Genomic DNA, 22,748 nt, shown 5'->3' with positions numbered 1-22,748 from the left:
CTCTCTCTCTCTCTCTCTCCAGTGGTGCAGTATGTAAGTACTGGGCTGATAACCGAAGTGTCAGTATTTTGAACCTACCAGCAGACTCTGCAAGAGAAAAGAACTGGCTGTCTTAAGGATTATGGCCTGTAAAATCCCGGGGGGCCAATTCTGCTTTTATATATATATATAGTTATTGTTAAGTGCCATCAAATTGGGTCCAACTCCTATCGACCCTTGTATAGTGTTTCCCAGGAGTGACTGGTGAGTTTGAACCACTGACTTTTTAGTCCAGTGCTTAGCCTGTGGCACCACACCAGGACTCCATGGATGGATGGATGGATGGATGGATGGATGGATGGATGGATGGATGGATGGATGGATGGATGGATAGATAGATAGATAGGTAGATAGATAGAGAGAGAGAGAGAGAGAGTCATGTGCTTAAGCAAAACTAAGGCTCTCCAGTGGTGCAGTGTGTAAGTACTGGGCTGATAACCGAAGTGTCAGTATTTTGAACCTACCAGCAGACTCTGCAGGAGAAAAGAACTGGCTGTCTTAAGGATTATGGCCTGTAAAATCCCAGGGTCCAATTCTGCTTTGTCCTCTAAGGTTGCTGTGGTCAAAATCAACTGTATGGCACACCACAACAACAACAAAGAAAGAACTGCACTTGGAACTGAAACAAATCTGCATGCCACTCTAGTCCCAGAGACTGTTTGGCTTCAGTGCAGAGGCATTTTTGGAGTCATCCTTTCATGTGTCATGTTTGTATGGGTAGAAATCATGACGTTTTTGAATTTAGAAGGGACTTTGCAGATGATAGACTCAAATAAAATTTTAGTTTTTAAAAAGATGAAACTCATAAATAACCAGTCTCTCTTGAGAAATACAACTATAGTGCATACCCTGTTGTATAGAGGCTATGTGGTTTGTATTATTTTTGGTCCCCTCTGTGGTACATGCTGTAGGATAAGCATTGGCCTGTTAACCACAAGGTTGGCAGTTGAAACCCACCAACTGCTCTTCAGAAATCCCATACGGAGTTGCTATGAGTTGGAACCGAAACTGACTCAATGGCACTTAACAACTGCCCCAAGCCACATCTTTGCAAACCCTGGAGTCGAACTTACGTACATGTTATTTCACATCCCTCTTAAGAAGCTTGATTCTCTTACCTGATTGATTGGTAACATGCACCATGAAGATTATCCAGCATTGATACCTGAGTAGTATGCATTGTTGTTGTTGTTAAGTGCTGTCGAGTCGGTTCCGACCCATAGCGACCCTGTACAGGGTTTCCGAGGGTGTAAATCTTTACGGGAGTAGAAAGCCTCATCTTTCTCCCGTGGAGTGGCTGGTAGTTTCGAACCGCTGACCTTAAGGTTCGCAGCCCGATTCGTAACCACTAATGAGTAGTATGCATATTTTCTGTTAATTGTAATATGACTAAATGTAAATATCTGAACGTACAAACACAAAAAAATCACAGAGATCCAAATACTGGATTTTTTTTAAACTTAAAACTAGAAATTGAGATTTTTATCTTTATTTTTAACTTTTTATTGTGAATTCAATGAAGATGTACAGAGTAGACCATCAGTTTTCTGTTTAACAACTCAGACTCATTGAAATGATCTCTGTCCCCTCCTTGTAATGTCTGTTGTCACACTTCCTCTCTCTGATTCTTGTTTCCATTCCACCCTCCTTCCCAACCCTTCTGAAGGTTGTTCTTATATCAGTACTGCCCATTTGATATTGAATGGTTTACTATTCCATGATGAACCTACTTTACTACTGTTGTTTATCCTCCTACATACCTAGCTACTGCTTGGCTGAAAATTGAGCCATGAGAGTGAGTTCAGTTCTAGACCTGAAAGGTGATCAAGGGCCATAGTCTCAGGTTTCTCTGGTCTCTTTCTGACCTGGTCTTTTTCATAATTTTGTATTTTGTTCCACACTTTCTCCCACTCTATTCAGGACCTTCTAATGTTATCCCTTTGAGAGCAGTTGGCAGTGGTACCATCTAGTTCTTCTAAAGATCATGGAGACTGATGTTTCTGTGTTCCAGTAGTCATCGAACTAATTGATTCCAAGAGTCTTCTGTTATCATCACTCTTCTTTCCTCCACTAAGGGAGAGTCAGTGGTTGCACATTAGAGAGCCGCTCATGAGATTTTAAGTTCACAGTCACTACTCACCAACGTAGGATGCAGAACATTGTCTTTGTGGACTATGATATGCCAATTGACTGATGTATCCCCTGAGACCATGGTCCCGATCCACCCAGGCCCAGCAACTCATTCCCTCGTGATGTTTGGTATTGTCAAAGAAATTTTCATAATTTTCCCCCCTATATGTGACACAAGACCTCTTTAAAGTGTTCAAGAGCAAAGATACCAGTTTGAGGACTAAGATGCATCTGACCCAAGCCATGGCATTTTCAGTTGTCTCATATGCATGTGAAAGGTGAGCATTGAATAAGGAAGACCACAGAAGAATTGATGCATTTGAAATACGGTGTTGGGGAATATTAAAAATACCCTCATCTGCCAGAAAAACAAACAAATCTGTTTGGAAGAAGTACAACCAGAATGTGCCTCAGAAGTCAGGATGACAGAATTTGTCTCTGATACTTCAGACATACTGCCAGAAGAGACCAGTTCATGGAGAAAGGGCATCATACCTGGAAAAGTGGAAGATCAGTGAAAAAGAGGAAGACCTCCAACGAAATGGATTAACACAGTGGCAACAGCAGTGGACTCAAGCTTAACAACAATTGTTAGGATGGCGCAGGACTGGTCAAAGTTTCATTCTGTTTTGCACAGGGTCGCTTATGAGTCAGAACCAACTCAATGGCACCTAACAACACAACATGCTCCACCACATGCATAGATGTTTTCAGGAAGGAAAATTCCTGTATGCAATTATCCTCTATCAAATCTTAATATATTTGTGGATATACTCCCCCTTCCATACCCATTTAGCCTGTATATCTGTCTCTGTATCTACCCATAGATCACTGTTGTTGCAAGGTTGTGTATATAGCAATATTTATCTCTCTTCTCTTTAATATTTACACTTCTCCCTATGTCTTTTCTTGTCTTCTTCATCCTTCTGTCAACCTCCCTCTTGTTGTATATTGCCTTCACCATCACCTAAGTTAACACATGTTTAGGGTCAGCCCTGGACTGCGAACCACAGAGTTCAAATCCTCTGCTACTCCTTGGAAACCCTCTACAGGGTTACTGTGAGTCAAAACCGACTCAGCGGCACTTAACAACACTCTAGCTAGTTAATTATTCTCCCTTCCCTTCTATCCCTGGTAACTATCAAAAATATTCCTTTTAACATGAAAGCCCTTTCTTGATTTTTTACAATAGTGATCTGATACAATATTTATCCTTTTGTAATTGAGTAATTTCACTAAGTATAATATCTTCCAGTTTTGTCCATGTTATGAGGTGTTTCGTAAATTTGTTATTCTTCACAGTTGTTTCGCATTCCACTGTATCTATGTATCAAAGTTTGCTTATCCTTTGTTCCATTGATGGGCCATCATTTTATTCTTGAGAATCGTGCTGCTATAATCATGGGTGTGCATGTACCAATTCATGTCATGGCTCTTATTTCTTGAGAATATGTACCAAGTAGAGGGATTTCTGGGTCGTACAGTAATTATTTTCCTGACGTTTTGGCAATATCATTTTGCACAGTGTCTGCACCATATTACAGTCCCACCAGCAGCATAGGAGGGTCCCAGTCTCTCCACACCTTTGCAGCTGTTTGTTTTTCTCTGATTTCTTCTTTAACTTTGCTGTTAATGCTTGGGTGAGATGATACCTCACTATGTTTTTGATTTGCATTTTTCTAACTGTTGATTGTGAACATTCCTTCATATGTCTATTGGTCCCTGAATGTCTTTGCTGAAGTGTCTGTTCCTGCCCTCGGCCTATTTTTAAATTGGATTATTTGTCATTTATCTTTTGAACTAAAACTTCAACCCCAAAGTTAAGCTTGCAGTTACGTAAAACTTGAAGATTCTAGTTTGCATGAAGGAGGTTATGAGTACCACCATCTGGTTCTTACTCTGTATTTGGTGCTTGAGATTTTACAAAGTGAGATCTATTAAATGCCAAGCACAATACTGAAATGCAGAATAAAATGATAACTGAGCCTTACATCTAAAGAGATTTCCCAGAATCTAGAATGAGTTACCCTTCCAAGACTAAGACTCAGTGGGAATACACGCTCTGTTTGGTGACCACATTCGTCACCGATAAGGGGAAGTGAGGGAAAAACAGCAATGAAACGGCGAGCTAAGCCCTACAACGTTCAGTAGACGCCTGTGAACCCAGGTGGAGACCTGGTTGGCCAGCAGTGTGGCAAGACATGGGAACTCTTGGGCCCAGAGTCAGTAACATAGTCACAGAGGACTACAGTGGAGAGTGAAGCGTCCAGCTAATAAGCAGAGAGAGGATATGCATAAGAACACCCACACTTGCAGATAAAACCTATGGCTTTAATGACTGTATGATCAGAGCTCAACTAGAAGAAGAAAGAAGAGGAGAAAAAAAGAGTAATCTGATACAGTTTGATGAACTTGACTTACACCTATGGATTCAATAGCTCAAAAGAGGGAACAAATCTTTACAGCGAGGATCATTCTCACCCCCTCCATACACAGAGTAGACAGGGATGGGCAATTTGGACCTTGGTTACCCAAAATGGGGGGGGGGAGAGCCTACAAAGGCAAGAAGTGACTGGCTTACAAGCTTTCAAGAGGAAGCCTAGATCCAGAGGGCGCAGAGGAAGGTAGACTCTCCACTGAGTGTAGTATCCAATCTGTCTGGGTGGGGCTGATGAAAGGAGATGCAGATAGGTCTCTTGTTATACAATAGGGAATAATTGTTATCAGGACTGACTGTGAGTGTTGAAAATGTAAAGGTAGACGTTTTGTAGCAAAAGGAGGGGAGTGACTGACTTTGCAGTCTAAGAGCATGGTCCCTGGGACCATCGATGGAGAAGAGTGGAGAACAGGACCCTACCCAGAGAAGCAGTGATGCCAGAGATAGAGGCAAAGATGATGACGTGGAGAGATAGAGTGGCTGGGGACTTTAGACCCAGAGAGGGAGAAGAGGGACTGTGTGCTGATGACCAGGAGGCAGGCTTGCAGGGTATACCCTGTGGTTTGTTGATGATACATGGAGGGGATTGTAACCATGGCAATGAAACAATATATGATAGGATGAATGTAAAGCTAATTAATGTTCTCCCATGTAAACTATCACATGATTCATAATAAAACATTTTTTTTTTAAATCTAGAAGGAGTTAATGAATTTGGATTTACACAGCTAATTAAAGATTAAAAGGTGATTTTTGTAATTGTCCTACTTCTTCACTGAAATCATTATCCTGGTAATACTAAAACATGGAAAAGATGATACACACTTAGACACTAAGACAGATAAGTTTTTCCTGTAAATGATGGAAAAGCTTAAATAAAATATTCTAAAGGATTATATAACATAATCGAGTACAGCTAATGTAAATATACAAAGATAAATCAGCATTAGGAAATTTTAAATATACCACATTAAAAGAGAAAAGGCATGATTATATAGTAAAACATTTTTATAAAAAGAGCATTCTTTCCTGAATTAAAAAAAAAAAAATTTTTTTTCCCCATAAAATGAAATTTGAAATACGGTTTCTAAAATCTGGATAAGAGGGAAACTAAAATTGTAGAGTATAAGTGAATAATACTGAAAACTCTTTTCTATAAAACTGGTAGAAGATTGTTATCTAAAGGAATTTTTATTTCATCTCTTTCTGGAAACCCATCTAAGTCACCAAAGGCCATAGGAAATAGATAGAGGATTTGATCCTAGCTTCTTACTTGAAGCCAAGAACTAAGGTTGAACTATTTTATTCAAGAAAGAGGGTAGGAAAAACATGTCACTAGTCAGTGTGTGAACTTCAGTGGAAATGAAGGCTTAGAAAGGTGGGAGGACACACTATAATAAATAGGCACTTGCGTCTCAGTGAGTTGGAGTTGCACACATTATCACTGACTCCCTAAGAGGAGCTGCCGTATGTTGTCCACCATGGGAGAATGGTGAAACAACACAACGTATAGTGGAGGGACATGGGGGGGGGGGGGGGGCAATATACTGGGGGGGGGGGGGAGAGAGAACCAAAAAACTTCCCCAAAACAAGGAAGTCAACAAAATCCACTTGGAACACAATTGACACCAGACAATACAATTTTTTAACGAATTTATCCCATGCGTGATGAAACCTGTAGACTTTTTCCCAGAATAAAGCTTAAAATTCATAAAATAAAATATATTGTATTACAAAGGGAACCAGATTACCTTGAACTATAGTTGTCACGTATTCTGAAATATTTACATAATATAGTAGTATATGATTATTAACATCTGAATAAGATTAAGTGATGATTCTAATAACTTAATTTCAAAGTAGTTGTTAGTGTAAATAGTATTTCTATGTACATGTAACAGCTAAAATGTAATATGAAAAGATGTGATATGGCTTCATACAATAAACACTGGACTGAGAACCACAAAATCCATGGAAGGAGTCCATCAGCTGCTCCAGAGGAGAAAGATGAGGCTTTCTGCGCCCTCTAAGATTTAAAGCCTCAACAAACCTATACAGGGTGCTATGAGTCAGAATCTACTGGACGGTACTTAACAAAAACATTGCGATTTCTGTTAGTGACAGTGTAACAGGTATTATAAATACTATTATGGTTTACTGCTTGTAATCATAGTTGAAGAAAATGCTAATTAGAAGTTAATGAAAGAAAGGTGATTTTTTTTCCTCACCCAGTTTGAGAGAAGAGGAACAATGAATACTCTCTCTTATGCTCTGTTAATATTTGAATTAAAATATCTAAAGATAACGTGGAAAAATAGAGATAACGATCTTGAGATGTAGTAGAGGGAAAGGGACTAAAAAAACTAATAAAAAGAAGACTGCCTTCCTTTCTTTCTCAAATAAAAGAATATTAAATAAACAGCATAAATGAATTACAACATCTATTCTTTACAATTGGGAGTCCTAGGGTGGCTCTGCAGGATAAACACTGGACCACAAGGTCAGTTTGAACTTCTTCTGGAAGTTCTCTGTCAATATATGCTTGCAGCCGTTTCTGTATTACCTTTAATGAAACTTTACTTGCATGGGATATCAAAGATATTGTCTGATGATTTCCACATTCTGTTGGGTCACCTCTCTTTGGAACGGGCACAAATACGGATCTCTTCCAATCAGTCGGCCAGATAGTTGTCTTCCAAATTTCTTGGCAGAGATAAATGAGTGCCTCCTGTGCTGCCTCACTTTCTTGAAAGATTTCAATTTTCATTCCATCGATTCCTGGTGCCTTGTTCTTTTCCAATTCCTTCAGTGCATTAGTATCATTGGCTCCTCCTTCAGTATCATTGGCTCTTGAAACGCTTGAACATCAACCATTTCCTTTTGGTACAGTGACTCTGTGTATTCCTTCCATCTTCTCTTGATGCTTTCTGCATCATTCAGTAATTTGCCCAGAGAATCTTTCAATAATGTAAGTCGAGGCTTGAAGTTTTTCTTCAGTTACCCAGCTTGAGAAATGCTGAGCGGCGTGTTCTTCCTTTTTGGTTTTCTGATTCCAGATCTTTGCACATTTTGTTGTAATATCTGGCTTTATCTTCTTGAGCTAATCTTTGAAATTTTCTGTTCAGCTCTTGTCCCTCCTCATTTCTTTCATTTGCTTTAGCATCTCTACGCTGGAGAGGAAGTTTCATTGTCTCTTCTGACATCCATTTTGACCTTTTCCTTCTTTCTTGTCTTCTTAATGACTTTTTGCTTTCTTCATATATGATGTTCTTGATGTCATCCCACAACTCTTCTGGTCTTGTGTCTTTAGTGCTTAATGTATCAAATCTATTCTTCAGATGATCTCTAAATTCAGGTGGGATATATTCAGGGTCATATTTTGGCTCTTGTGGACTTGTTTTCATTTTCTTCAGCTTCAGTTTGAATTTGCATATAAGTAATTGATGGTCTTTTCCACAGTCTGCCCCTGGCCTTGTTTTCACTGATGATATAGAGCTTTTCCATGGTCTCTTTCCACAGCTGTAGTTAATTTGATTTCTGTGTATTCCATCTGGTGAGGTCCATATGTATAGTCGTCTCTTATGATGTCTAAAGAAGGTATTTGAAATGAACAAATCATTGATTTTGCAGAATTCTATCATGCATTCTCCAACATCATTTCTGTCACCAAGGCCATATTTTCCAACTACTGATCCCTCCTCTTTGCTCCAAACCTTTGATCACCTATTATCATGAATATATCTTGATTGCATGTTTGATCAATTTCAGGGTGAAGAAGTTGGTAGGATTCTTGTATTTCATCCTCACTGGCTTTAGTGGTTGGTGCGTAAATTTGAATAATAGTGGTATTAACTGGGCTTCCCTGTAGGCGTGTGGGTATTATCCTATCACAGAAAGCGTTGTACCTCATGAGTGATCTGAATATGTTCTTTTTGACAGTGAATGCAACACCATACCTCTTCAATTTCTCATTGCTGGCATAGTAAACCATGTGGTCATCAGATTCAAAATGGCCAATACCAATCCATTTCAACTCACTAATGCCTAAGATATTGATGTTTATGCATTCCATTTTATTTTTGACAACTTTTCCAATTTTCCCAGATTCATACTTCATACATTCCATGTTCCAATTTTCAGTGGATGTTTACAGCTGTTTCTCTTCATTGTGAGTTATGCCCCATCAGCAAATGAAGGTCTCATGGGCTTTTATCCCACGGGCTTTACTCCATTCGCATCATCACGGTCAGCTGTACTTTGAGGAGGCAGCTATTCCCCAGTCACATTTTGAGTGCCTTCCAACCTGAGGGGCTCATTTTCCAGCACTATATCTGACAGTGTTTCTCTGCTGTTCGTAAGGTTTTCAGTGAGTAAATATTCAGAAGTAGTTCGTCACTCCTTCTTCCTAGTTTGTCTTCGTCTGGAACCTCATCTGAAACCTGTCCACCATGGGTGACCCTACTGGTATTTACAATACCGGTGGCATAGCTTTCAGAATCACAGCAACTCACAAGCCACCACAGTACGACAAACTGACAGATGAGTGGTGGACTCCCTACCTCCACACAGAAAATTCAAGATGAATCATAGGTACAAATTTAGAAACTGAAACTGTAGAGTTTTAATAGAAACATTGAAGACTATCTTTTTGATCTTAACAAGTACACAGTGTTATCTTAGAATGCTAAAGGTAGTAACCAAGACCAAAAAGAAAACATAACGAATTTGACTTCATAAAGACTAAAATTTAAATTTCTGCTCCTTAAGAAATACTATTAAGTGAATGAAAAGGCCAAGCCATAGACTAGAGGAAATATTGTTGTTCAGTGCTGTCGAGTCAGCTCTGATTTAATAGCAACCTTGTATAGCTTTTAGAAGGAGCAGCTGGTGGGTTTGAACTGCTGACCTTCAGGCTCCTAGTCCAATGCTGATCTTACAGCACCACACCAGGCATTCAGGGAAAATACTAGCAATGTATAGATATAAAACAAAGATTTTGTTATTCAGAATATAAAGTTTATAACTCAAGAAGAAGACAATTCAATATTTTTAAATGGGCAAAAGGCACCTCATAGCAAAAAATATAAAAATAAATGATTAAACATAGAAAAATTGGTTTCCGTCTCAGTGAAGGAAAGGTAAAATAGAACAATGATAAATCTTTTTCTGTCCACCTAAATGGCAACTTTTTTTTTTTAATTAAAATATCAAATTCAGCTGGAGGCGTAGTACTGTGACACTCTCTTGGTGGAATTATAAATTAGTAAATTTATCATTTATAATTTGCTGTCAAGAGTTTTAACAAATTTAAAGTGGAATTGTATCATTTGACTTATCAGTTCTACTTCTAGGAAGGAAGCTGCATCATCGAGAAATACTTACTTGTGCGTGGAGAGTTACATGTTTAAAGATTCTTTACAGTATTGTTCATAATAATGAAAAAGTGGAAACAAACTACCAGTCCTTGTTGCAACTACTCAGAATCTTTTAAAAAAATCCTGGTAAAATTCAAGTTAATGAGACTTCATTATCACTAATGTAGGAATTCTGGCATGGTGTGTAGGTTAAGCACTGGTCTGCTAACCACAAGGTCAGCAGTTCAAACCCAACAGTCGCTTAGATAAGACAGCAGCAAAGAAATACAGCCAGACCTCATTTTGGTGCAGCATGTTCAGATCTAGGAAAATGACATTTTGGTGACTCCTTTTTCATAAGCAGTGGTTTGTTTTCTGTGTGCTTTTTTTATTGTTTGAATTTTTGTCTATTATTTATTCCCGTGTTTTATGAGCTTTAGGTTTTAATGTTAGGGTGTAAAGTAATTTTGACTGAAAAATTTATTTATTCATTTAAAAAAAATTTTAATTTTTATAGTTTGTAAACTATAAAACTTACATTAAGCAAGCAGTTGAGCAAACCTAGTCTGATCTAAAAGAAAGCTGTGTATGTACTTTCGTTGATCAGATTATTGGTGTTTCTGACTCAAAAACAGAACAGTTTAGGATATTCTGATTATAAGTGGTCTTTCTTAAATGTATACAGCAGACAAATTTTTGTTTCCTCTTCCTCTCTTTCTCACCATTTATTATTCAGAGTTTTTGTTAATTAAGACTGGAAGAGATTATTGTGTTTTGCATTTTTTACATTCAAGAAGCAGAGAAAGTAAAAAGAGATTTCTGAGCAGTTAAGCGTTTTAAACAGACAAAAATTTAGTAAACCAATGTAATAACTCATGTTTGATTAACAAGGTGTGATCAGTGAAATAAAAGCATTGTTTGGAAGGAAACAAATTGTCAAAAGAAACGAAAGTATGGTATAACCATAGCATAGTGCAAAAAACAAATAGATACCTTCATCCACTCAGCTTCAAGCAAGTTACAGGATAATATTTGAGTTACATAAAATAATTCATTTAATTTATACCCAAAAGTCTGGCAGAGTAAGTAAGTGCTTAAGAAGGTCTTTTACTTAGGAGTCTATAATTGTTTATATTATTTGAATTTTTGCAGTGAACCTATTGCTATATTAGTTATGAATTAGAAAAAGGAAAACTCAGCAATATCCAGATAACACTTAATAGTGAAAGGCTAGGAGCAGTCTCATGAAGCAGAAAAACATTACCCGTGATCACCTGTTATTTTAGTATTATTCTGAAATCTCTTATTATATATGAAACATAAGTTGTGTTCTTGAATCTGGGAAAGAGATACAAATATTAGAAACAAAGAAGCACTGTTAATTATTTACAAAATGATCAGATTGTATGCCTAGAAAACCCAGGAGAATCATTCCAGGTATGGAGTCTTTTAACAATGGCCTCAAATTATATTATTATGAGTTTATTTTGTTGTTGTTGTTGTTTTCAAAATTATTTTTTAAACCTTTTCTGACTTTTTATTTATAGTTTTCAGGATTTTGATATTCAGGGGTCCAGAAGATGCAGTTTGGACTGGTTGACGATAGAAACATACAAGAATATTGAAAGTTACAGAGCTTGTGGTTCCACAATTCCACCACCATATATCTCATCGCAAGATCACGTCTGGATCAGGTTCCATTCAGATGACAGCATATCTAGAAAGGGTTTCAGACTGGCATATTTTTCAGGTGTGTCTTTAAATAAGTAGAAAGATAATCAGCTGACTTGTGTATTATTACATGTTGAGATACTTTGGGGCTAGTTTTATTAACATTGTCCAGTTGATCTGGCAAGACCATCAAGGGAACTGAGATTGAGTACCCAGAAGTTAAAGGTTAATTGTCCTTGAATTAAGTCTCAAATTTATTTAGTCCCCAGTAAAGTAGTTAATTTTATAAGCTGATTTATATTTAAATATCATAAATATATTTCTTACAAAAAGAAATGTTTTTTCTTTCAAGTGCTTATCATATCTTAAAAGTTACTTCAGATTATATTTCTGTGTGAATGATTATTGTCTATAAACCTTTAAGACATACCCAGTTTTGCCATTATAAGTTTATAGTCTCAGAAGAAAGTATTTTGCTGTTCCGAAAATCCATCCAGAGTCCTGGTGTGGTGCTGTGGATTCATGCACTGGACTGCAAGATCAATTTCAATCGCAAGGTCGGCTTCTCGGGCTCACCAGCTGCTCCTTGGAAACCGTATACAGGGTTGCTATGAGTCAGAACCGACTCAGCCGCTCTTAACAGCAACAACAACAACAAATTTATCCAGGGGCACGGTGGCGCTATACAATAAGCACTAGAATGTGAAGCAAAGTTTATGCCCACCAGTCACGCCTTGGGAGAAAGATGAGGCTTAAAAAAATGGCCTCGGAAATCCTGCACAGGGTCACTGTGAGTTGGGACCAACTCTATAGCACTTAACAACAACAAACTTCCAAAAGCAGTGACTGGGTCATACATGTCAATCATTTAGAGCATAGGCGTTATAAGAATTTTCCTATGAAGTTCTTGAAACTCCTTCGCGTTAGCCTAATATTGTCAGAATTTTGGAACTCTAGGGATCTAATGGTGTCCTAGTGTGGTGCTTGTAGGATAAGTATTGGACTGCTAACCACAAAGCTGGCAGTTCAAACCCACCAGCTGCTCCTCAGAAACCCTATACAGTGTCGATATGAGTGGAAACTGACTCAACAGCACTTAACAACAGGGATCTGATCAAGAGCTCTAGTGGTACAGTGGTTAAAGCACATGACTGCTAACCAACAGGTCAGTGGTTTGAACCCACCAGCCACTCTTCAGGAAAAAAGATGTGGCTTCTTTAAAGATTTACACCCTTGGAACCTTGAGTCAGTTCTCTTCGGTTCGCTAGGGTTACTGTAAGTCAGAAGCAACTCAGCAGTAATGGGTATATGTGTAAGGATACAGTGCTTCAATTTTTCTTTTTTTTAAATTGTACCTTGTTACTGCTATATACTTAGGGTAATGTACTAGGAGTTCACTGTGCTGTTAATATAAAGCCACAAAATCTGCATAATATAAGCATTGTTTTATGATTACTTGAAACACTATAAAGCAGTATGAATGGTGAGTAATTCACATACCAGCACAAGTATTATTTAATTTTTTTCATAAAAGAATTTTTTTAAGCCGCTATGACTTGGGGTCTAATCAACTTTGATTGTAAAAATATCACTTGCTGATTTCATATTTGTTTATGGGATAAAGACTTTTTCCCTTTCTCTCCTCCTCCTCCACCTTCCCCATTTCCCCTATATCCTCCTCACCCCCCAGGGAAATCTGAGGAACCAAACTGTGCTTGTGATCAGTTTCGTTGTGGTAATGGAAAGTGTATACCAGAAGCCTGGAAATGTAATAACATGGATGAATGTGGAGATAGTTCCGATGAGGAAATCTGTGCCAAAGATGCTAATCCTCCAACAGCTGCTGCGTTTCAACCCTGTGCTTACAACCAGTTCCAATGTCTGTCTCGGTTTACCAAAGTTTACACTTGCCTCCCTGAATCTTTAAAATGTGATGGAAACATTGACTGCCTTGATCTAGGAGATGAGATCGACTGTGATGTGCCCACTTGTGGGCAGTGGTTAAAGTATTTTTATGGTACTTTTAATTCCCCTAATTATCCAGACTTTTATCCCCCTGGAAGCAATTGCACCTGGCTGATAGACACTGGCGATCATCGTAAAGTCATTTTGCGCTTCACTGACTTCAAACTGGACGGCACTGGTTACGGTGATTATGTCAAAATCTACGATGGATTGGAGGAGAACCCACACAAGCTTCTGCGTGTGTTAACTGCTTTTGATTCACATGCACCTCTTTCAGTTGTGTCTTCCTCTGGACAGATAAGGGTACATTTTTGTGCAGATAAAGTGAATGCTGCAAGAGGGTTTAATGCTACTTACCAAGTGGATGGCTTCTGCTTACCTTGGGAAATACCCTGCGGGGGTAACTGGGGTTGTTACACGGAGCAGCAACGCTGTGATGGGTATTGGCATTGCCCAAATGGAAGGGATGAAATCAATTGTACCATGTGCCAAAAGGAAGAATTTCCATGTTCCCGAAATGGTGTCTGTTATCCTCGTTCTGATCGCTGCAACTACCAGAATCATTGCCCAAATGGCTCAGATGAAAAAAACTGCTTTTTTTGCCAGCCAGGAAATTTTCACTGTAAAAACAATCGTTGTGTGTTTGAAAGCTGGGTGTGTGATTCCCAAGATGACTGTGGTGATGGCAGTGATGAGGAGAATTGCCCGGTCATTGTGCCTACCAGAGTCATCACTGCAGCTGTCATAGGGAGCCTCATCTGTGGCCTGCTACTCGTCATTGCGTTGGGATGTACTTGTAAACTTTATTCCCTAAGAATGTTTGAACGAAGGTCAGTTTCAAGACAAAACTATAGTGGTTATGCTCTGTACAATAAAAATATTTGCAACAAGAATAAGGAAGACCGTAGAAGAATTGATGCTTTTGAGTTATGGTGTTGGAGGAGAATATTAAAAGTACCATGGGCTGCCAAAAGAACCAACAGATCTGTGTTGGACGAAGTGCGGCCAGAGTGCTCCTTGATGGCCAAACTTGGTCTCTCATATTCCAGACATATTGACAGGAGGGACCGGTCACTGGAGAAGGATATCATGTTTGGTGGGGTGGAGGGTCAGAGAGAGGAGGAGGACCCCCAGCGAGATGGATTGACAGAGTGGCAGCATGAATGGGCTCAAGTGTGGCAACAGTAGTGAAGTTAGCCCAGGATCAGGCAGTGTTTCATTCTGCTGTGCATAAGGTCGCTATGAGTCTGTACCGACTCAATGGCACCTAACAATATCAACTTTAGTGTGGTTAGCAATGTGTAGTTTTTATATTAGGAATGAATAAGTAATGGTTAGCAGTGGCTCCATAAGATAAGCACTGGACTGTAAACCACATGGCCCACAGTTCAAGCCCACCCATCACTCTGTGGGGGAACAATGAGGCTTTCTGCTCCTGCAAATATTTTAAAACACCTTGGAAACCTTATACAGCGTCACTATGAGTCAGAACCGACTCAAAGGCACCTTTACAATAAAACTAGTACGGATAGCTCAGGTCTCAAAAAGCTTAAACACATTACAACTAATAAATACTTAGTGGAAATCCAGTCTGTGTTTACCAGTTTCTGTTTGTAGTTTAATCTGTTTCATAGGAATTTTGCAAACTGCAACTTGTTTTTTTTAATCCTGTGTTTTGTAAATATGAATTCATCTGTTTCATATATAAGGCATAATCTCACAAGGAGTTTACAACTTGGAGAAAGGAATCATTGAGTGGAATAAGTTAAAAATTATAAGGGAAATATAAGTGCTGTAAGAGTTAGAGAGCAAAGAACTGTAAAATCATAAATTACCTAACCTGATGGAGCACTAGAAAGACTTTAATTGAAGAAGTACCATTTGAACTGTACATTGAAAAATTAAATTGAATGTAGTTAGGGAAGGATATTGTAGTTGGGACAAAAAAATAGAGTAGACAAATAAAATAGGAATACCCAGTATTAGAGTAAGTACATGGGTGTTGGAGCCTAAAATACACATGCAGGACTAATAGAAGAAGAGGTGATTGGAACATACGACTGGTATCATGTTGGACTCAATGTAGCCTTGCTTGATATTCCTTCTGATTTCACTAAGAAATGGTTAACCATTGAAGGGTTTGGGGATGTTTCTAAAGCAGTCAGTAGATTCCTACTGTCAGAGCTGATTTTCAGGCTGGTGAAGGTGGATGAGTCAGAGAAGTCCATGGCAACACAGGTCACCTAAGAAAGAGGCTGTTGTGGGGCCAATGACCTTCAATTCCAGCAGTTACAAATAGATTAACAAAATGCTTTTCATTGTCAGACACTTGAGACAATATCAGATTAATCAATGCTGCACCTTTCCTTTGGACCAGTATACATGGTTAGGAAAACCTTTTACCACTTTGCAACATAAGCACACAAAGAAGAGTCAGAGGTCTTGAGTTCAAGAACCAGAAGTTCCTGAAAGTATACTGGTGACTCATTTCACTCTTCCTTATCTAAAAGTTAAATGTGTTAGACTTGAATAAAGTGTCGTTTCAGAGCTTTCAAATACTTTCATTTAAAATCTGGAGCCCCCTATGACTGTAGGGATTTTAAGATCTAGCATTTGTATGTCCCTTTTATAGGGATTTTCCATTGATTGAAAGTGACCCAAGCTCTGGCCACTGTAGAGCTCCATGGGGGCCAGACTGTTTCATCTTTGGATTCCCACTGAAGGGACAGTATGGATAGTCAATATGTGTTGAATTGACTAAACTTTAAAAATGACTCAAATATAAAAATTCAGATCGTTCTATTAATTTTTTTTAAATGATGTTTGTCTTGCCTCTTTTTTTAACCTTTTTTATTTCCCATCTACTCTCCAAGATCATTTGAAACACAGTTGTCAAGAGTAGAAGCGGAATTGCTGAGAAGAGAAGCTCCTCCCTCTTATGGACAATTGATTGCTCAGGGTTTAATTCCACCAGTTGAAGATTTTCCTGTCTGTTCACCTAATCAGGTATATTGCAATTTATGATACCCGTTTCAATACCTGTTAAAGTCAAATCTGTAATTGTATGTATTAGAGCAAGGGCCCTTGACTATGATTATGTCAGAGTTTACAATTTGTAAACAAGTATTAAATATTCAAAGGCATTGATATTATGCTTTTTCATACTACAAAAATGCAAAAGCATATACTTTTTATTCATTCTAGTTTGGTTATACAATTCTTAGACTTTTTACTGTACAAGATAGTTTCATGTATTAAAATTCAGAAGTAAAGTTTGAGAAATCATTTTCTACTTGAACTAAACATTTACAAGAAGGTTTAAGAATAAATATTAAAAAATTAATGTGTGAAGAAATATTAGCAATATACTAGACTACAAGTTAAAGTTATTGAAATGAAGTTAACGTTTCCACCTTATTTGAAGGAAAATTTCACAGCTGACTTGAAGAGTTCATCTGTTTCCTTTAACAAATGATAAATCATTTGTTACTGTTGTGGAATTCTTTAAATTCCTCTGCAATTTTTAGGAAGTACTTTTTAGCACCTGAAATCTGCCAGGGTTCATTTTACGTATGTGATTGTAAATTTTAAATGTAAATTTAACCAGAAACATTTTATTTCTAAAAATTGTTTCAGGCGTTGTTGTTTGCTGTTGTTAATTGCTGTCGAGTCGGTTCTAACTTATAGCAACCCTGTATAGGATTTCCAAGAAGTGGCTGCTGAGTTTGAACCACCAACCTTGTGGTTCAAACAACCACAAATATTAGAGTTAAGAAAAGTTGAGAAACATTATTTTGCCAATGATTTACTTCCCAAGAGAATGGAAGTCCATCTCCTTTTAGGTAAATAGGAGTTCTGATTACTGTCTACTAAGTTGAGAGCTTCATCTTGCTTTGACAGGTCATAATGTTCAAGTCAGCAGCATTAAAGTGTGTTGAGGGCATTAGTAATCTTAATCAGTGTTGACACCCTAGAATATAGGAAAACCTTTTGTTTATTGCTGGATTGATGATGTAGTGCTCACACAAAGCCTTTGAACTTGAGTGCTAAGTATTTCAGACCAAATCTGTGGAGAAGTTCATGAGGTGAACCACTTTTCCGTTTCTTGTAGTTGGTGCTGTTGTTAGCTGTCATTGAGTCAATTCCAACTCATGGCACTTACTCATTAGTGAATGAGTGCTATTTGTGTAATAGAAAAACCTACTATTTGTGTAGGAAATCCATGGTTGCTCTTATACAGACTTCTTATTGACAGTGCTTTACTGAGACCAAATTATGAAATAGCCCTGTGATTGTGGTCTCTTAATACTCAGAAAACGCATTCAGAAATTACAGATAAATGCAGTACCAGTTACAGAGAGGGATGGAGAGCATATGCTGTCAGGTCTACCTTGCCCTCCTCCTTTCTCCTTCTCTGAGGATAAAGGCAAGAGATCATTTTGACAGGGAAATTTTAAATACTCACCTGCTGTGGTGCTGTAGGAATAGCACTCAACCACAGGGTCGGTTTGAATCACATGGTTGACGGTTCAAACTCAGCAGCTGCACCTCGGAAACCCTATATAGAGTTGGAACTGACTGGACAGCACTTGACAACAACAACAACAGTATGTATTTGAGTTTGTCATTTTATTTGAGTCTTAGGAAATCATTGGTAAGAATTTGTATTTTAGAAACATTACTCTGGGTATAATATACTAACTAATTTTAAAAGGTCCACTGTGCAATGTAGGAAAAACCTAAATTAAGACACTAAGTCCTCATTTGTTACAGAGAATATCAGTTCATCACTGTTTCCTAGAAATACTGTGTTTTGAATACTAAATGCCAGATTGATAAAAAGAAAGGTTTGTTTGTTCCAAGTTTGAATATTGCTTTTTAATAACCACTAGGTGGAGCTTAAAGATGGTATGTTTGTTTTTTGTTTTTAATAAATGCTTTAGGTTTTTAAAATAATCTATAAATTTATTCATCTAAAATAAACAAAAGACTTTTTCAATTGGATAATCTATGTATATACATACAGATTATATACTTCCTGTAATACCAATTAAAAAGCACCAGTTTTCAAAGACTAAAGGAGCTCTGGTAGCGTAGTGGTTACGAATCGGGCTGTGAACCATAAGGTCAGCGGTTCGAAACTACCAGCCGCTCCGCGGGAGAAAGATGAGGCTTTCTACTCCCGTAAAGATTTACACCCTCGGAAACCCTATACAGGGTCGCTATGGGTCGGAACCGACTCGATGGCACTTAACAACAACAACAAAGGTAAAATAATTTATGCTTAGTAATAAACTGAGGAAAATAAAACTTTATATATGACAGTGTAAATAAATCCTCAGTATCCATTCATCCAACAAATCCTTGAGAGTCCACTATGAAATATATTTTTCACGTGTTTTAGGAATCATTTCAGTCATGTAAACTAAGTTTTTACAGACTCTTTAGGACATTTAGTGTTTTTTTTCTAAAGGTGCTTTTATCTTTCTAGTTATGAAAGTATCAAATAATTTTATCTTCTAACCCTGGTATACTTTTAGGATTGGATTGCTGTTAAGTACCGTGGAGTCAGTTCTGACTCATAGCGACCCTGTACAGGGTTTCCAAGGCTGCAAATCTTTACGGGAGCAAATCATCTTTCTCCCGTGGAACAGCTGGTAGTTTCGAACTCCTGACCATGAGATTAGCAGCCCAATTCTAGGACTGGATTACTAGGGGGAAAAGGTACTACGTGCAGATTGGAAACAATAGCTTTTATGCTGGTGTTAAATGCCATCAAGTCGGTTCCAACTCACAGTGACCCTGTATGGGTTTCTAACGAGCAGCTGGTGAATTTGAACTGCCAGCCTGATAGTTCAAACCAACCTTGTGGTCAAGTGCTTATCCTACTAAAGGTACATATATAAAATGAATTGTCAAGAAAATCTTCAACACAGTGAACAGTGATACCGATTAGATTCTCTGGTGATGTGAGTCTGCACTGGTGAGAGAATGTGATTCATTCTCCTTAGACCCTAGCAACTGGGCAATAGAATTTTTGCCATGACACATTCTCAACGGAAGCATGTTTTTCACCTTAATACCTTATTAGCCGTCTTAAGCTCTTTTCTTACTTTTCTAGGCTTCTGTTTTGGAAAACCTGAGGCTAGCTGTACGATCTCAGCTTGGATTTACTTCAATTAGGCTTCCAATGGCAGGCAGATCCAGCAACATCTGGAATCGTATTTTTAATTTTGCAAGATCACGTCACTCAGGGTCACTGGCGTTGGTATCAGCAGACGGAGATGAGGTTGTCTCTAGTCAGAATACAAGCAGAGAACCTGAACGAAGTAGTACTCACCGGAACCTGTTTTCCGTGGAGTCTGATGACACAGACACAGAAAACGAACGAAGAGATACCGCAGGAGCATCTGGTGGGGTTGCAGCACCTCTGCCCCAGAAAGTCCCACCCACAACAGCAGTTGAGGCAACAGTGGGCGCATGTGGAAGCTCTTCAACCCAGACTACCCGCAGTGGTAATACAGATAACGGAAGGGATGTGACAAACGTGGAACCCCCAAGTGTAAGTCCAGCACGTCACCAACTCACAAGTGCACTAAGTCGTATGACTCAGGGGCTCCGCTGGGTACGGTTTACTTTAGGACGAGCAAGCTCTGTGAATCAGAACCAAAGTCCTTTGAGACAACTTGATAATGGGGTAAATGGAAGAGAGGAAGATGATGATGTTGAAATGCTAATTCCAATTTCTGATGGAGCTTCAGACTTTGATGCGAATGACTCCTCCAGACCTCTTCTTGATCTTGCCTCAGATCAAGGACCAGGGTTTAGACAACCATTTAATGCAACAAACTCCGGAGTTAGACCAAGTAACCGAGATGGCCCTTGTGAGCATTGTGGTATCGTCCACACTGCCCAGATACCGGACACATGCTTAGAAGTAACACTAAAAAATGAAACAAGTGATGATGAAGCATTGTTACTTTGTTAGGGATGAATCAAATAACAGATTGTATACAAGTCGGAGCAATATCCATTGTTTTGTAACTTTACAATGAAAACTGGTTTTCATTTGAAAAGAAAAAGATGCAGGATGATTTCTTATTTGGATGTGTTAGCCTGCATGGTTAAATTAAGTACTCCTTGTAACTCTATAAACTTTTAGAGTTTACTATTTTAGCAGCTACAAATACATTATGTATCCATATTGTTCATTGATGTTCTTCCATCTGTTTTCAATTGTTTTTATCTTGGTACTGTAGCCCACAGTAGAAAGATGGCTGCTGAAACTCATTTGACTGTCAGTTTATCTGTCTTATGTTAAAAGGTTTGTACAAAATATCTTCTTTTCATTGAATCCTTTATGCATTTGCCAACACATCTTGAGATAAACTACTAGATGTTAAGGTTGTTAATGTAAAAAAAAAAAAATCCTTATACTCACCTATGTTTTTATTTATATAACATTTGTCTAAATATTATTGGATTTCCTCATAATATGAGCTTGTCAAAGGAAGAAAATAATCTTTCTCTAAATATTTTTCTCTTATGTTTAACATGCAGTGATGTGAAATTTAGATAGTTAGATAAATTATTGGCAAAAATGAAACTCTTTTATAGATTTTCTAATATTGACTTTAATACTCTAATATGGTACATACCAAATGGTAAAATCCCAAGTCATTTCTGTTTTTTCCATCTCTACTTAGGGACAGAGTTAAGTGGATGAAGATACTCTACTATGCATTAATCTTGAACTTTATAAAATATGTACAAAAATTGTACAAGAGAATTTCCAACTGGTAATGTTTCCCTGAGAGAGGGCTATGCTTGTATGAGACCCTAGGGATTTGCACTAAAATCTTATCAAGATCTCAGATAAGTTTAGTGCACAAGCACTATCACTTTAAATACTATTATTTGCTACACAATAACTATATATTTCCATAGGTTTTTGATTTTTTTTAGTGAGAAGGATGCATTTTTATTACAACTTTAAATTACTTTGCTGGTTTCATATTTATTTATAAAGACTGCATTATTGCAAGAAAGTAATTTTTTTCAACAGTTTTATTCATTGGAGGGCTAATTAATGTTGGAGAAAAACAAATCAAGAAACCATTCAGATCACTCCCCCCCTTTTTTTAAGTAGAGTTAATTGCAAAACCCTGCATATTTTTTGTATTGTCAATTCCTATTTATTTATTCTGTAGTTGTCTGTTTTAGTAGCCTAATGATTGAATACGAAAATGTATTTGTGTGTGATTATTGCTATTTATTAAATTTTAAATACTTTGCTGAATGTCATTTTAAAGCATGTTTGAGGTCTTGTGTATTTGTTGTGTTATGCTGTCAGGAAGACTGACTAAAATGTTTTAATATGTATCAAAAATTAAAATGACTTTTTTATATTGCCTTGAGGTACTTTTTAAGTCACAGTTGCTCTTTGTTTTTAATTTTGGTGTATGTTCAAATTGAATTCATAAATTACATACTATATCTAGAATGGAGTCCTGGTGTGGTGCTTTGAGATATCGCACTGGACCGCAAGGTCTGTTTGGATCACAAGGTCAGTTGTTCAAACCCACCAGCTCCTTAGAAACCCCTGTACAGCATCACTCTGAGTCAGAAGTGACTTGACAGCACGTAACAACAACTATATCCAGACTAAAAAGTAAAGGGGAAAGAGGATATTTTCTTTCTTAACTAATACTAGGCGCTTATACCAATAGCTACTGGTGTGGCACGATAGGATAGGAACTGGACTGCTAACCACAATATCTGTGGTTCCAATCCACCAACCGCTCCTCTGAAACCTCATGCAAGGTCACTATGGGTCAGAATCAACAACAGCATACTAATGCTCCAATGAGCTCTGGTGGTCCTGTGGTTTAAAGCATATCAAACTGCTAGCCACAGGTCAGCAGTTCAAACTCAGCAGCCTCTATGCGGGAGAAAGAGGAGACTGTCTGGTCCAGTAAAGATTTCCAGTCTCGGAAACAGGGTTGCTGACTGTCAGAATTGACTTGATGGCAGTGGGTTTACCAGTACTCCAGGATGAGAATCCCCAAGGACCTGACTCTGCCTGATTTAAGGTGTCTTGTGAGATGCAGTAACTCAGTTCTCTTTTGAACTTATTTTCAGATATACATCAA

General features: G+C 37.9%; 1 protein-coding gene across 2 annotated transcripts in view; it reads left to right on the top strand.

The window, feature by feature from the left end:
- The window catches only part of LRP12 (low density lipoprotein receptor-related protein 12), a 92,888-nt gene extending 70,859 nt beyond the window's left edge, over positions 1-22,029 (top strand). Inside the window, exons 3-6 of one of the 2 annotated variants that reach the window (XM_006830634.1) lie at positions 11,508-11,710; positions 13,322-14,426; positions 16,470-16,602; positions 19,718-22,029. In XM_006830634.1, the coding sequence (XP_006830697.1) occupies positions 11,508-11,710; positions 13,322-14,426; positions 16,470-16,602; positions 19,718-20,584 (2,308 nt within the window). In that variant the 3' untranslated portion in view covers positions 20,585-22,029. The remainder of the gene's footprint in view (positions 1-11,507; positions 11,711-13,321; positions 14,427-16,469; positions 16,603-19,717) is intronic. The other variant, XM_006830633.1, reaches the window with a different exon arrangement.
- The last annotated feature ends 719 nt before the right edge of the window (positions 22,030-22,748 follow it).

Source organism: Chrysochloris asiatica, unplaced genomic scaffold (assembly GCF_000296735.1).
Source record: "Chrysochloris asiatica unplaced genomic scaffold, ChrAsi1.0 scaffold00001, whole genome shotgun sequence".
NCBI lineage: Eukaryota > Metazoa > Chordata > Mammalia > Afrosoricida > Chrysochloridae > Chrysochloris > Chrysochloris asiatica.
Note: the sequence above shows the minus strand (reverse complement) of the source record. Positions and strands in the feature narration are given on the sequence as shown.